The sequence below is a fragment of the Aythya fuligula genome, chromosome 6 (genome assembly GCF_009819795.1).
Source record: "Aythya fuligula isolate bAytFul2 chromosome 6, bAytFul2.pri, whole genome shotgun sequence".
In the NCBI taxonomy this organism is placed as follows: domain Eukaryota; kingdom Metazoa; phylum Chordata; class Aves; order Anseriformes; family Anatidae; genus Aythya; species Aythya fuligula.
The window spans coordinates 27,747,858-27,764,373 of NC_045564.1; the positions used below are offsets into that span (position 1 = coordinate 27,747,858).

Below are 16,516 nucleotides of genomic sequence, written 5' to 3' on the forward strand. Positions count from 1 at the left end.
GCACTTAAATAATATCAACAGTCCTCAGTAGGGGCTTGAGAGGCAAATCTAATAGGTGAGTCTGGATTTGGCTAAGAATGAAAAGAGTGTTTTCTTTCCACCGGTTGCTGGCTAGTAAAAGCAAAGGGGTGGAATACATCCAACTTGCAAAACTTGAATACAGTTACTGCTATCTGCAAATGGGTGCCCCTCCCCGCTCATGTGAGCTACACAGGCAAAAGAGAATGACACATGTGCTGTTTCCTTTTCCAGTTGTAAAGGGGTCAGGAGCCAGGCAAGGAGAGCCTGAACAAGAGCCGCATTTTCCTGGGCTCTTCCAGCTGTTCTGTTCAATCCCGCCGTCGGTTCTGAGCAGGGAAGAGAGACTGTCAACACAAATAAGGCATTTTTCAAAGGCGTAAATTATGAGTTACCAAAACAATACGACATCTCAAACACGTGAGTACCCTTATCCCCCCTCCTTACAGTAAGAGTGGATTTACCAGTCTCTGCTTAAGGAAAAGAATCTCAAATGCATTTCATATGAAAGGGGGAAAAAAAATAAGAAAAAGAAAATGAATGCCTGAGACTTATTTGGAAGGAAAAAAAAAAAAAAAAGTTGTGATGAAACTGTTTTCCTTTTTAATTCTTTGTGTGTGTGTGCATGTGTGTGAAGAACTGAAACTGGCTCTGCAAACTCTGCCTTGTGAATAGGACGGAGCAAAGTCAATAATGTTTCCATCTAAACCCTGGCTTAGAAAGGTTTCATTTAAATAATTTTCCCTCCCCACTCCGCCTTCAGGAATGAAAATAGAGAGCATTTCAAAAGCTTACTGACGCTTTTCTAAGATATTAATGGTGCTGCCCAACTTCTGTTTAGAGTCTCAAGCTGTCTGTGTGTAATATGAGACGCAAGCCACAAACTGACAGTCTATATTTAAAGTCACAATGCGTTTCTGCTCCTGGAAATTTAGAAATGTGGGTTTAAGGACAAGCAAATTAGTTTCTCAGCAAGGGAGGGTACAGGAAGGCTAGTCCTCTTCTGGCGTAACTCTGCATATTTTAGTAAACTTGGAAAGAAAGAACTTGGCCTGAACAGTCAAGTGAGCACAAAAGCTTAACTGCAGCGTGGTAGCATTCCTTTGGGGACAGTATAAAAAAGAAAGTGGAAAGGAAGGAGATGGATTCTGGTCTGATAAACAGAAAAGTCAATAGAAAAAACTCTTAAGTTTTTGGTGCTGCAATAACAGGATGTGACTCTGTATCTTTTTCATGGTTTTGATATAGTCTTGTTTTAATTCAAGGCAATAATTTTGTAATATTTTTAATAAACAAACTGCCAATATCAGAATTGTTTATCATACCACAGTATCAGTAATGAAACCAGAAAGTACAGACAGGATTGCTGGGAGGTGCCAGCAATTCCAGATTTGTTGTGAGAATATTTGGTCTGTATGGAGGTTAACAGCAACGATGCTTCCCAAGCTTTGAATGGGGCGGGCTGATCCAGCAGAAATGGCACAGTGAGCAACATCTCTGGAATCCCAGCTAGAAATTTCTATTTACCCATTAGTCCTTTTTGCAAGTTCCTACCAACCTGAAAGATGACATGCTAGCTTTATCTTACATTTTATTCTATTTTATTCAGCACTTTATGAGATTATAGCTTGTTAGCTATAGATTCTGTTTTAGATTGTTTTCTGTTATTGACAGAAAAGTAATAAGATTAATTCAGGATTCTAGGAATAAAATCAAAAGCTTGAGTAAATTACTGACACTTGGTGCTCTCAAAATGTGTGCAAGAAGGTGGTAGTGACTCACTGAGGTGCATTTTGCTTATTGTGCAATATCAACAAGGGTCCAGACCCAACCTTGCATCTCTAGTAACAGGCTTGGCCAGGTGACAAGTCCAGGACCAGTTCCACAGTCCTGAATCCATATGTATCACTCCTGTGACAGATTCAGCTTGTCAGAGGACCCCACAGAAGGCCATAAGGTGGAGCTAGATGAGGTGTTAGTTTGTCTTTGGGGGTGTTCTATGCTTATAATTAAAAAAGGCTGATGCATCAGGTTCTCTGATATTTTTCCAAAATCTAGGCAGGAATTCTCAGCTTGAACCACTTTAAGAACATAGGATTGCCACTAAAAAAATAAGTGGTTTGCAGTGGAGCTAGAATAAGAATTCTGACTGAAATAAAGTGACTATCTATTCTTCACTTGTCCTCATAATTTCCCTTACTGATTCAGACAGGATGCTCCTGTGTTTTATTTCAGTTTGTATCTCTTTGATGTTGTTGTTGTTGCTTTTCCTGTTTTGTTTTGTTTGATCATTTGTTTTAATGATATGGATCAAATGCAGAGATAAAGAATAAAATTAATTTACAGGGAAGTCAGTACCATATTCTTGTATAATGCAAGTCTGGTGCATTATTTTTATAATGGCTGAGGTTTTGGGGGGGTCGGGTTTGGGAAAAAGGGTCTTATTTATTGAGTTAAATTCCAGTAATTTTTGCAAGCTACAAGATAACAAAAATTGGTGTATTGCAGAGCTTGGGCAACAGATACTTGCCAAGAAGGGAGAATGTTCAGGAAAACAAATCTTCTTCATAAATATGGTGAAAATCTTTGAAATGGGTGTGAAAATGCATAAAGCATCAGCAACACCCTTTGACTATGCTGAACATATTAATTATTTCCTGTGTACTTGCAGGTGAGACCATAGAGCAGCTACCTACTGATGTAAACTGAACAGGGTTAAGTTACTTAATTGCTCATGTTCTTTGCTTATCTCCTTGTATACACTTGCAGCTGATAAGGGATTTTTATTCATTCTATAAATACAGTATTATCCTGACAATCCAGGTGGGAGCAGACTGCTGTTTCAGATATAAAATGTTCACCTCTGCAAAGACAGCAAATGTATTCTGCCTCACTATGGGGGTGCTGTACCACCTAATGTCAGGCAGTTCCCATGCCTGGCTCTGATATCCCATCCTGCTCTGTATACTCGGTGGAGAGGCAGGTGAGCCAGCAGTTCAGTCTGCTGATGTTAGACAGTGTGTAGTGTATCTATTCCATCATTCATGGTTAATGAACATTTGTGTGTGGCTGGAATAAAATGGAATACCTAAGGAAAGAAGTCTGCTAACAAAACCAAAAATGGAGTTGGGGTTTCAATTTCATTAGCTGGGATTCAATACAATATTGTGTTGTGAATATATCTTCAGTTTCTTTTTTCCTCTTTTTATTATTATTATTGTTATCATAAGCATTATTAAAGGGACCTAGTTTCACTGCAGGGATGTGAACTTCCTGATTTTTAAATACAACTTTTTTTTTTTTTGTCTTTTACTGTTAATATATTTGCTTCTTCCTACCTCTGCTCAGATGCACAGGCAATAGCTGCCTGACTTATTACAAAATAGGAGGAATTCCACAAGTTTGGGAATCTTAACTCAGACTGAAGCTTTTGCCCTTTTCCTGTTTGACTGCAATGATCCAGTTGCAAGGCAATGGGGCAGCTCAAATGAGGTGAGGAACTCACGCAAGTAAGCGTCACCAGGTCAAAGGTTCAGCCTGGGAAGGCAGTGAGTTATGCAAAGCCATCTTTGGGGGTCAAAGGTGTTCATCCCCTCAGAGGAGGTGATCTGTACCTTTGAGGATTTAATCTGTACCAGGCATGCTGGGAATGTTTTATCTGGGGCCTCCTATACTCCACATGCCAACTTTCAGATTAATTAGGGATTATGAGGAGCAGATCATGTAGGTTGCTGCTCAGGGGGAGCAAACTCTACACTGCCCTGTCCCAGGTGCAGGAGGTCTTGGTCCCACCATGTGCAGATTTTCCACCTGCCACAATGACAGCTAGAGCTTCTCCAAAAAGAGTCCAGTATGTGCGAGCTAGAGCTTCTCCAAAAAGAGTCCAGTATGTGCGTGCTGTCCTCTCCAGAGAGGCTGAGAGTTTAGCAAAGGTGGCCCTCAACAAAGGTGAAATAACTTAAAGCTGTGAATGGTGAGTCTGGTTCTGAGGGCAGTCTTGCGCCATAACTCATGATGCAGTCCATCTAGGGGCTGTAAACTGGTCCTTTGATTATTCCCAGAGCAATACAAGTACCTTCGCACAGGGGATGTGAAATGCCACAAATGATTCCTGTAGCCTTTTAACCATATTATTCACTGCCTTGAAAGTAGATTTGTTTTCATTGCTCTTAATCAACAGAAGTGCTTGTCTGTGAGAGTAAATAATAATAAATAAATAAATAAATAAATAAATAAATAAATAAATAAATAAATAAAAGGAGAGACTTGATTATGAAAATGTTGGTCTTCACTGGTAAACTTGTGAGCATTTATAAATGAGGAAATCTGTGTATTATAATAACCTCTCATTTTTAGCACAGAAGGCTCAAAATGTGTCCCACAAACATTTATGTAAATTGAATACCTCTGCTTACATATTTGTCTACCACCACTGTGCATATGAATGGGAAAATTTGGCTTTATACCGTACAGCTTCTGCTTGACACTCTCACTGCCTGAGATGTGTGTGAAAATTTGTAAATTCGAAGTCTCAAAAGTCACCTGAAATTTCAGTAATTAACAGCAGAACTGCTGGCAAATTGCTAAGCTGGGGGCAGAAGACAGATGTCCATCGAAATAAGAACTGGCTTTTTTAAAATACGGATTTTTCAGCATTTCTGAGCACTGCTACCCCCCCCCCCCAAAAAAAAAAAAAAAAAAAAAAAAAAAAAAAAAAAAAAAGAGAGAAAGAGAAAGAAAAAAGATTTAGACAGTAGAAGATGTTAAAGATTCAGTTATGGCTGCTTATGTGGTTAAGCCTATTAGTAACACAGAATTGCACAGTGTCTGCATCTCATTGCTGATATGCTGCACCTTTCTTTCTAGGCTCTTGTGTAATATACCCCATATCTATCACTGTTCCAATGACTGAGTCCAATCAGCAAAGCCTTTTGTAAAACAGGCTTTTTGGACTGCATTCTCTAATGAAAGTCTGTTTGTGTGTCTGCTCTGCAGAGTGCCTGTCTCTATTGTTGCGGAGGGATTAGTATTCCTATAGCACAGAGAAATTCAAGAGGGATCTGATTGTTCTAGGTGCTGTACAAACACCCTTTCCTCAAAAGGCTGGTAGCCTCCATGCAGCAGAAAGTTTATAGGTTGGAGAAAAATGACTGCTTTCCATTCCATGGGCAGCTTTTGGCTATGGAAAGTCACGTATAGCAGCCACAAGGTAGGAACAAGAATAGATTACAGTAGATCCACTAGGGCAAGAGCATTTTGATTCCTACTCTCTATAATTCTGTAATTTCTTAATACATGCAATACATGCTTGGGGAAAAAAAAAAAAAAAAAAGACACCACCACTGTAGCTTGAAAGTCATATATTAGCTGGCTTCCTTGTTTCTCACAGAAACATCAGAAAAACTTTTAAGTTCAGTGTTTGCCACTATTGGGATCTTTGCTTTGTGGTGGTGTTTTTTTTCTTCTGTGGTGTTGTTTAGTTTTTTTTTCTTCACATCTGACTTGTGATAAGAAATGCATGAAAAACTCAGAGAGAACTCAATGCTGTAGTGACAAGAATACTTGAACACCATAGCTGGGTAGGTATTTGGGCAGCACACAGACCATGACTTAATTTTCTAAGTCAAATGCATTAGACAGTTACCATAGTTCATGAGAAATCCACCTGCTGCTAAGCATTCTGAAAACTACTTGGCAAATGGAGTGGCACTTGGAGAAATCAGGCTTGGTTTGCTAGCAGTTTATGGACACAAACAGAGAAAAGGACCATCTGCTCTGGATAATTTATTTGTATCCCATAATTCAACTACATGAAGCAACAATCATGCAACATAATAATAGGCATGCAGCTCATCATTTGTAGCTGAAATAAGATCCATGCTCCTCAATTTCTCCAAGAGTTATCATGATCTAATTCACACCAGATTCCTCTCTCTCCAATGTTAGCACAGAAATACAACGTGCTGCCTGTGCTCTGTTGCTCCCTTATTGCAGATGTACCTTGCACGTGTAGTTTCACCAATGAGACATCTGGCTAAGTGATTTTCCTCTTAATTAATCTTCTCATCTGCAAAGGAGACCAGTTTCTCATATCTGTTTCTCTTCTGACATATGTTTCACCACAGGGTTCTTCCTGATGAAGCAGAAAACTTCACTGAAAATCTCAACGGGTTAAACTTGTTCTGCTGCATTTAAGTTTTAAAGTGATTTTTTTCCCTTCCCTTTCCCTCTCTTTTTCATCTTTGAAAGAAATTCCAGTTATTTCATGAGGGTCTACCTCTTTCTTCTTCAGATAAGCCCTGAAATGGAGTTAAGCTTTTTATCAGTAAGTTGCAGGGGGGCCTTTGAACACACCCTGTGACAGCTCCATGTTATTGTGAGTGATAAATGCCTGTTTTACTGGGGACTGCATGTTTAAAATGTCTAATTTGATGAGGTGGTCCACGTTACAAAGAGCATATGTGACAAGGTTATAACACAGCAGAAACAAATATTAAGTCTTTACATATGTGTAGTGTTTAGATTTGGAAAGAGACATTATTTTAGCAACAGCAAACCTGTGAAGTGGATTAGAATTCTTTACGTACACACAATATGCATTGTGCATGTATATATATTATATAGTTTATATCTGTATGTATACTTATATAGAGATAAGTATAGACACCTCTTTTCTGTATTTATACGCTTTTTCACTAGTCAGACTTCTGGTTATGGAGAGTTTTATTTCCCTGGCTGCATCTCTGTTCACAAACCAACACCCACAAGCTCATCTTTCCTTTTTTATATGATAGATACCTTCAGAAGTAGCAGAAAAATGACCAGATTTTTGAAGGCTTAGCAGAGGCATAAACTCAACAACAAGAAAGAAAGCAAGAAAGAGGTTGAGACTATATATAAGAAGTTGGAAATATTACAAAATATCCTTTTCATATGATATAGTAAAACATCAGTGAAGCATCCATATTCTCTTGCAGACACAAGATTCAGGTGCCTCTCTGCTGACTGTATATACGGCCACAACCAGTCAGCTCACAAGGGTAAAGAAACTGAATCATTCTGTATTTGGACTTAAAGCAGCATAACATGTGCCTGAAACCATCTTGGATGCTATTGCAGGATCCATGTCTCCATAATCAAAGATAATGATTTAAGAAATGAGAAGGAAGATTCTTTGTGCTGGGAGAATTGCCTAGTTGCATCTCTAGGAAAATTTTCTAGGGAAAAAAAAAAAAAAAGTTTTAGCATATTCATGGTGAAATAAAACTAATTCTTTACAGAATAGCTACCCTCCTTTGGAAACAGAATCAAAAACCAGTTGAATTCTGTAATTCTGTAGCAACCTCAAATTGTGAAAAATAAATTTATACTGGAATAGCCTTCACAGAATTGTTACTGCAGATTAACTTGATGCCTCTGCATAAACAACTTTCTCTCTATGCAACAAGAATAAGCTTATTTTCTGAAAAAAAATAAAAAATAAAAAAATCATATTAATCTGTAAGCAAGGTCCTTCTCATCTGTTGTTTGGATATTTCAAAAATTTCAATCACTTAATAGGGGATGAAAAAGCAGCTGCTGATTACCAGCTTTAGCTAAACCAAATAATCCTTAGGTAATGCAAATAGTTCAGAAATCATGTAACCAGAGAAATTAAAGGGTTACATGTACATGAGCAGAGAGAAAAAATATATTTGTAGTGGATTGTGAAGTTAGCTTAAAAATGTTGTCATCCAAGAATTCAGGAAACTTATGCAACTTTTCCAAAATTCTGAAGTAACTAAAATGATACTCTGTATTTTTATATTTTATTTCTATCTTCTGAGATCTACATGGGTATAATGTTGAATTTGATTTTAAATGTTTTCTTCATACATATTAGGGCTAGAAATTTACCGTTTTATTATGAAATCACATTTTCAGTAGATATTGTTATTTCTTGAAACTTTAAGGAAGCCCTCAGATCTCATGAGCTAGCACAGGTTGTTCTTCTAATTATATGATGGTTCATTCAAGTGTCATGAACGCAGTCCCTCTTCTGTCCAACACAGGGAGCAAAAAATTAAATTCTTGAAGTACCTTGATGCAAAGATGCTCTCAGAGAGTGGACTATTTTCTGATTATTACCCTTCTCTTATATCTGCCCACTCAGATCATCTAGTTCAGATATCCTCTGCACCTCCTAGTACTTCATGCCTATCCCTTTCTCAGCTCACTAGTAAGTGCTCATATCTCAGCAAAGGACAGTCATGGAGGTCTCGGTTGTTAAACACCATTTTCTCGCTTCTGTCAAGGACATTTCTGGCAGTGGGAAGGAAGAATAGCACAGGAAAGGAAGACATAAATCTTCTCTTGTCAGTGGGCTGAAGCATGTTTCCTTTGGGAGTTGCCCTGTCTTCCTTCTCCATCTCTCTTCTCCATTGGTTTCTCTTTGCTCTCATCTTCACAGATTGCTATGAAACACCTCCCCCTCTCCAGATCTTTCCTGTCATGACATAGGCATTTTTATTTCAAACCTGGGATATATGTTGTTTACATCCTGGATCCCACGATTGGGAGAGTTTATTATTGTCTGTCTCCCTTGAATTTCCATAATTATGTCAGCGGATTTTGACTTTTTGAGTCTCTGATGCACACAAATCCAATTTTCCCTTTCCTGAACTCATTTGGATCATTTTTTTTTTATTATTATTTTTTTTTTTAAGAAGCCTTTACAACCAGTTCCTAATGTCAGTTAAGCTATTGGTGGAAACAGGGGGATATACACAGGATTAGTCTGCATCTCTACAGAAAACCCTGCATGAGGCGTTGAGCAGAGCAGACAAGGGAACAAAACAGCCTTCAGAGCCATGCTTCCGTTCCAGCTTCCCCTTTGCTTTGTGAAAAGGAGAACCCATGGTTTTCTTGTTCTTTTTCAAAACCTTTTCAAAAATTTCAAAACCTTTTTCAAAACTCATTATGCTCTGCGTACCTGGCCACTTTTTCTCTTACTCATCCCATTCCTTTGCCAGTCATGGAAACAAGTGGCTTCTCTAAAGAGTAGAAAAATGGCTTATGCTAACACCTGCATGGCTGAGAAGAATAGCAGGTCAGGGAGAAAAAGGGTGCTTTGTTGACTCTTCCTGTGCAGGCTGTGACCACCTAATCGAAAGAGACAAATTCTCATGAAACCTTCTTGATTGCCTTTGATGCCTTTTTCCAGTTCCCAGTGAGAGGTGGGTTTTCCTCCATGTTTAGAACTCAAGCAGTGGTTAGCGTCCGGGCTTTGCATTATTCCTAAAAAAAAGGAAAATCACCTTCTATAACACATTCCCTTGAGCTGGATGGATCCAGCCTTCAGACACCACTCCCATACAATTCACTTGCCCATCTAGGAGAATTTGAAGTAAGCTTAAGCCCAAGTCATTTCCAAAAGGCAGTCATACATGGTAACTTCATGTAGTGAGAGATGGGAAGGACAGATTTGTAAAGCCCTCAGAAAGAAGCTAGTTTGCTCATAGCCTGGGCTAGCCAAGTCTTTCCTTGTTTCCAGCTCTCCAATCAATGTTTCCTTCCTAGTCATATTAACAACAAGCTTTTACCATCTTTCCTTTCACATCCTTCCTACTCCTTCTTGATAAAAACAATCTTCTCTCCTGCATAGCTCCCCTACATAATCTCTTTTTATTTTGCTTTGTTTAGTCTGTAAATTCCTCAGGACTGAATTCACCTCTTCTTCCATTTCCTTTCTAAACAAAAGTCACCATAAAATTGTTTGCCACTTTTGTGCTCATGATGAGGAGAGCTAAATACATCCGTCTTCCCAAGTTACGTCATCATGTATCTCATTCTGGACAGAGATGCCAGGAGACTTCCTGAAACCTAAAGATAAAACACAAAAAAACAACCTTAGGTATGACATCAACTTGCAAAGCATATCAAGCTGGAAGAACTCTAGGATTTTCTCCTTGAAAATAATTTTCCCCTAAATATATTCATTTATATTCTCTGAGATAGTCTCTAGACTGTGGAGATCAAAGCAAACTGGAAATCCTGCAGAGTTTTTAAGTGCGTTCAAGGTGCATTGTTTCAAAGCCTTGTGCCTGAACATTCAAACACCATGGAAGAAATGAAGTAGCAGGTGGTAACACATGTAAACATGATTGTTCTAATCTTCATACTTTTCAACTTGTCAAAGCCTAAGTTTGCGACACATTATGTGACAAAGAGCAAAAATAAGGGATGATGCATGCACACACACACACATAGGGGAGCATAAAATCCAAGGACACCAGCCAGCTTTGGATTTTCTATTTCAGCCACATTTGTGATCTTGTAAGTTATTTACAGCAATAAGGATATGGATTTACCAAATTTATGCAGAACTTGCAAATCTGTGCACAGAGGGAGTGTTGCTTGGGAGACTGGAATACAACACTGTAGTTGTCTACTACCTTACTTTTTTTGCAAGTAAGTTTTTCCAAGGTAAAAAGTATAAAATGCCATCCATTACAGGCTAGTGGCAATTTTTAAATGTCTGTGTATTGTGAACAGAGATAACCAGTCTCTAATGTTCCTCACTTAGCAACTGAATCATTGTAGAAATATTTAAGGTGGTTTCAGAGAGTCAAAGGGAGGTAAAATTAGACTATTTTTCTTTTTATTACCAATAAAGAAATATAAAAATCATAACAAGAGGTGTCCCCCAGATCTGTCCTCTCTCTTACCATAACTTTTGGTTTATGTTCTCTGATCAGCTCGTGCTGCAAACATACAGCTTCATCACCTGAAGTCCTGGCATGTAAGCAAATATTTGACAATTTCTGCTTCTTTCAGGTTTGTACAGATGTTCTCAGGAAACACCCTACTCACTGTAAGTTAGCATTGCTTTGCTGAAGTCAATGGCATTGAGATAATTGTGCTCTGGAATTTGAGATTGCTCATATTGATTTCATTGAAGCTTGGATGAGAATTTACTGATTTAAGATATTCACTTTTTAGTATTACTATGCTTCAAATGTCTTAATTTAGTTCCAAGCAGCCTCATCTACTATCACCACAAATTTTAATGAAGGCTAAATGATTTATCAGTGGTAACTAGAGCTGTTGTGAGAATCAGCCGTGAAGACAGGGAGTAGCAAACAGAAATAAACCTATTGAGTATGTTCCAAAAGAAGAATCCTTCCTGCCGATTCAAGTTTCTTGCAAATTAAGAAAATACGTATATGGCTCCTGAGTTCATTCTCCATCGGGATTAATGATCCAAAAGGGACTCCTTGTACCACAGAGGAGTAAATCACCCCTCCTACTTTTGGCCGGCAGGATGTGACTGGGGAGATAAATGCTTTTTATTTCTCTGACCTTTGCTATTGCTTCTTGGTAAAAGATTTCCCTTTCTGGAATTTGTTAATATAAGACAAAGACTCTTCCTCCTCCCACATTCTGTGTGAGATGCTTAATTTCTTCATCCTGGGGACATAAATTTGAGCTAGAAATACAGCATGAGCCAAGCCCTTCTCTTGGATTACCTGTGCTGATTGCCTTCAGATGGGATGAATGAAACCTTTAATTTCAATTGTATCTGACTCTTGTCAGAAGGTTCATGACTGACTAGAGCAACAATGTGGTGGCAGAGATGGATGAAACTGTTTTAAGTGTCATTCCTATATAAGTTAAGATCAGCTTTAAACACTGGGGGAGAAAGCAAGTGGAGGTAGAACCACATGACAGTTTTAAGACAAGATGCAGCCTATAACAGCCAGCTCTTCCCCCCTTCATGACTTATACTTCCTTCAAGGAAAAGGTCATGGCTTCTCTCCCAGTTACTGCGAGCCTTCCCCAGGCAGGAAGCATATCCTGTGTCCTGTTTTCTCCAGGGGCCAGCAGCAGAGCAGAGGGGACCATTGGCTTTCACTGTTCTGTTCTTAAGTGACCTAAGTACCCAAGCAGTGGGTAGATCTCCCTCCCTTTCAAATGCTTAGCAGCCCACCCCAGGCCTTTACACAGTCCAGCAGCTGCTGGAGGTGACCAGAAGGGGAAAAACAAGCTATTCCCTTTGGAGGCCTGGCTGACTATTTTTGTCAGATATGAAATTGCAGCAGTCACTGGGGGGGGGGGGGGGGGAAGTAAATGTCTTGTGATTAAAAACTGCATCTGTGATTTCTTCCTGAGGAGAGGGGTGTATTTTCCTCACTGGATGAGAAACTGGAACATCTAGTACTGTGTGGCATATTAAGGTAGCAGCTTGCTATCTGTGGGCAAATGCATCCATATCCCTAAAAGGATTTGTACTTCTTCTCTCCCATACTGGACATAATCCTGGGTGGGGGGAGATGTAGCAAGAAATGCAAAATAAAGTCCCTTCGTAGGTGCAAAGTCATGGCAAAACAGATGTGGCTGAGGGCCATATAATTTCTCCAGACTCCCAGGACACACATCTCTGTCTTTCCCATTCTTTCTGGGATATTTCCAGACCATCTTCTAGTTAGTGGGATTTGGTAACAATTCATCCCAGAGATGAGATGGGGATACTGACACCTCTTCCCATCTGGTACGGTATCCAGAAAAAAGAAAAAAAAGAAAGTGATTACCAAGATTGTTTTGATCCTGATGGCACTGAGCTTTCTCCCCTAACCAGGACTTAAATGCTTGCTGAGCTCTGCATGGAAGTGCTGTAACAGCAGTGCGCTGATGGTCTTGTTTCAGCCAGCATCAGACACCTAATGGAGAATAAAAAGACAGGACAACCATCTGGGGGGCTGAAGAATAGGAAATTCTTGAGAAAGAGTTAATATTTTAGTGTTTAAAGGGGTGTCGTGTTATAAAAGCCTTTGCATTTACCAGAGTTTCTCACTTGAATTACTTTAACCACCTGCTCAGCGTTTGGCAGGATTGGGCCTTATTTCCCCCTCTTCCCTCTTCTTGAATGAGCTCTTTTACCTTGTAATTGAAGGAATTCAACCTTGGGAACTCAGCATTGCTGAAGGCACAGTTTGTGTCAGGGAGCAAGGCATCCCTCCACCTGGCTCCTGCAGGTAACCACAGTGCCTCCAGGAGCCACACAGAAATGCATGTGACTTTATCCTCTCATCCCTTGTAACAGCCAGTTGTGTAGCAGAAGCCAGCCCCAGAAATGCAAAAGGATATTGCCTGAAGTTATCCATGCAACTCAGCACAGCAAAAGGGTTGCCATCATGCTTAGCCTCTGTTTGCAAGCATAAGAGGATGAGGGCAGGGAGTTTTTGCCACTTCTGCTTCCCTCGTCATTCAGTAGAGCTCCTTCCTATCTGCCATGTGAAAATGTTCAGTGGAAAGCTTTAAGGAGCTACAGCCAGACTGCTGTGTATGTTCCTTATTTATACAGCATGTACAGCATGAGTGGCACAAGGAAAGGCTACCAAGTATCATGAGAGTAACTTAGTGGATTTAGAACATAGTCATTTAGGTCTTGGGTAGGAGGGAATTAAAATCAACAAGTCCTGTGATATTAGAGGCTGTTATATCCACTTCTTTCAAATTTCTGTTCTATCTATGCAGAGGGAACCAAAAAATGCAAAAGGGATATGGGCTCTTCACTGATTCATAACAGATACATACTTGTGTCCAAGCCTTGCCCTGACATGGAGTAGAGTGCAGCTCTCCCTGAAATAAACTGCAGCTCACACATATCTTAGGGTGGAACTTGGCTCTTAAACAAAGTTTAATGGGAGCCTGCTCTGGCTGAACTCTACTTATGACTTCATACTTTCCAGGGCTGTGCTGGTTTTTTTTTGTTTTTTTTTTTTTTTTTTTTACCCTTCTTTATACTAATAGGTGTTTCAGTGGGATAACTTGACCTTCTGATACTATTCCAAAGCACACTTCTTTGGAGGCAATGGTAAATAGTTTGGGGATGTTATAAAAGAGCTTTGATAAATTATCAAGCTCTTTCATGATTGTTCAAGAAGGCAGATATTTTCAGCCTGTTAGAATCAACTGGTGAATAAATCTGGGAATTGATAAAACAGAGAGGATGGGCAGAGGCTGTATCTGGTGATCTTAACACTGGACCCTTGTTTAAGCCATGTTTCTAATATTCATAAAATTGATTTTTTAAAAGCTTTTACCACCGGCTCAACAGTGCAGTTGGAAAGTGTGAGAGATCTGCCACCAACTTCAAAGTGAGCAGAAGCAGCTTAACAGAGAGTGTTTTTATGAATCCCACCTTGCATATGTACCACTTTGTATTTCACTGTGCGTTGGAACAATGCCCTGCTTTGCCACAAGTGTAAATGGGACCGTAATGACTGCTGCTGTGCAGCTGCAGAGTGTGGTTGCTGCTGATTAAGCTATGGCAAAGCAACATCCCTCCAGGAAGGCAGGGAGGGAGGGGCAGGGTCAGAGCTCTGCCTGAGGGTCCCTATTTTTACAGCTGAGAGGTCCCTTACTTCTTAGTACATTCCTATGTATTCTTACACTGACAATACCATGCCCTCAACTTTTGCCAAGGCCTTCTACGGCCACTATATTTCAAAGGAATCACTTGGCTGTGAAAAAAATAAGTTTTCAGTTCTTTTAAGAGCAATCTAGCAAGGAATTATCTTGTTGTATCCAGCTCTTTTTTACCTTTGTGCTTCGCCTTTGGGGAAACCTGTTTGTTCTGAGTGCAGATATATAATGTTCCTCACCTGCCTGAAAGAGCACTTCTGCCTTTTGCCCTTTCTGTCTGCACCTAGCACACCCCTCCTTGTTAACAGAGCAACCAATAGTCAGACCACATGGTAGTGACTTTGATCATTTTACCAATAAGTAAATACCCCCTGCCACCTTTTTATATTTTTTATTTTTTTATTTTTTCCATTGGGCCAGTTTTCTGTTGGATCAGCTTGAATGGAAAAGGGTTAGGAGCAAGAATGCCCTTTTCAGCTGGAATGTAAGCAGCCAGCTCAAATCACAACAATTCACTCTCAGCTTTCCTGCATGTGTATATCATACATTTAGGAAAGGAACAGCCCAAAGACTTTGCAGTAAGCCAAAAACATGTTGATCAGAGAAGTGCCTTAGCAAGCATTTGTTGCTATTGAAAAGTACCAGACCATATTTCTTTGCTTAATGACACACATTAATCCTCCACTGAAATTGCCAGAAGTATCCAAGCTTAATCTGGCTTTAGAAGTTTAAAATATAGTCCAAACTATATAAAAATGAGGCATTATGACCAAAAAAAGGAGCTGGAAAAAAAATAAATAAATATCAGTACTGTCCCTTTGGCTTTTCCTTTGTTGTTCAAACCACTAAAGACATTCTTTGAATCATTAAAAAAAAAAAAAAAAAAAAAAAGTCGATTTTTTAAATTGGTGACCAAAATATGAATATCATCCCATTACTTCCACCCACTACCATTTCTGTTTTCAGTCCAGTTTCCTAATGAAATGAGTCTTATATGTTCCTGCTGTCTAACTGTCTGGTTAATCATCTGTTCATCCATCTGTCACTTCACATCAAGAACTTTTGGATCTACTAACCAGTGTCAACCAGATTTGAAAGAGAAGCAGAAGCCTCAGAGATGATTATGGTCCTCCAAGTTGTATGAAAGTCAACATTTGTCTACAGAGAGCCATTCAAGTGAGCAGTAACACAAAAATGGCTCCTTACTAGGAGAATAAACTAAAGAATGTTCTTCTCTATGTAGGAATATATTAGCAACAAATTTTGGCAAGATCATGGAATGGCTCTGGTTGGAATGGACTGTAAAGATCATCAAACTCCAACCATCAGGATAAGGTTGCTTCTGAAAATATGACTACACTTAGTAGGCCTAATGCAGACATGTAAGGCACTATTTAAGCACCTGTTGGAGAGATCTAGCACTGCTTATCAGTGCACGTCAAAGGCTCTGACTACCTTTTAGAAAGGCTAAGCCCCCAGCACAGGTTAGGAAAGGGATGGCTGAGCAATGCTAACAGTAATGGTTGGGATTTATTTTCCCTAATTATAGTCTCCAGAAACCTAGGCCTCTAATCTATGCTAGTAGTTGGCTTAAGTTGGGTAAATTGGCTTCTTGGCTGATAAGAATGGAAGTTCCCACTCCCTCCCCCAGTATTCATCACACTTCTGCAGGAGCTGAATGGATTTCCCTGCAAGAAGGGGTGTCCTTCCTGCAGCACCTTCAGATATAGTATAGATTATGTAGGCTCTTTTCTAGTGGCCAAACATCTCATCAGGCTAGTTATTATCTCTCCACCTACATGGTACTGACTGTTCATTCTTCATTAGGAGAGAGAAACATTATTAATTAATTGCTAACGAATCTCAAAACAGAGTAAGTCCCTCACTGAAAAATATTCAGTATATGGTTTCAATGCAGGTTGTTGGTGTTTGTTTTTTTTTTTTTTTTTAATGCTCAGCTCTGTTAATGTGTTCAATATTCTATTTGCCAAATAAAGCCAGACAACTGTCCAAAAACAATGGACAAGAGAGACTTTTTTCTTTCTTTTTTTTTTTTTTTCTCCCAACAATTATTGCACAATCTGTCTAGAAT

At 39.3% G+C, this 16,516-nt stretch overlaps 1 protein-coding gene across 1 annotated transcript in view; it reads left to right on the plus strand.

Moving 5' to 3' along the window:
• Positions 1 to 264: 264 nt before the first annotated feature.
• Positions 265 to 16,516, plus strand: part of GYPC (glycophorin C (Gerbich blood group)) — a 31,729-nt gene continuing 15,477 nt past the window's right edge. Inside the window, exon 1 of the mRNA XM_032190494.1 lies at positions 265 to 438. Within this exon, the coding sequence (XP_032046385.1) occupies positions 405 to 438 (34 nt within the window). The 5' untranslated portion in view covers positions 265 to 404. The remainder of the gene's footprint in view (positions 439 to 16,516) is intronic.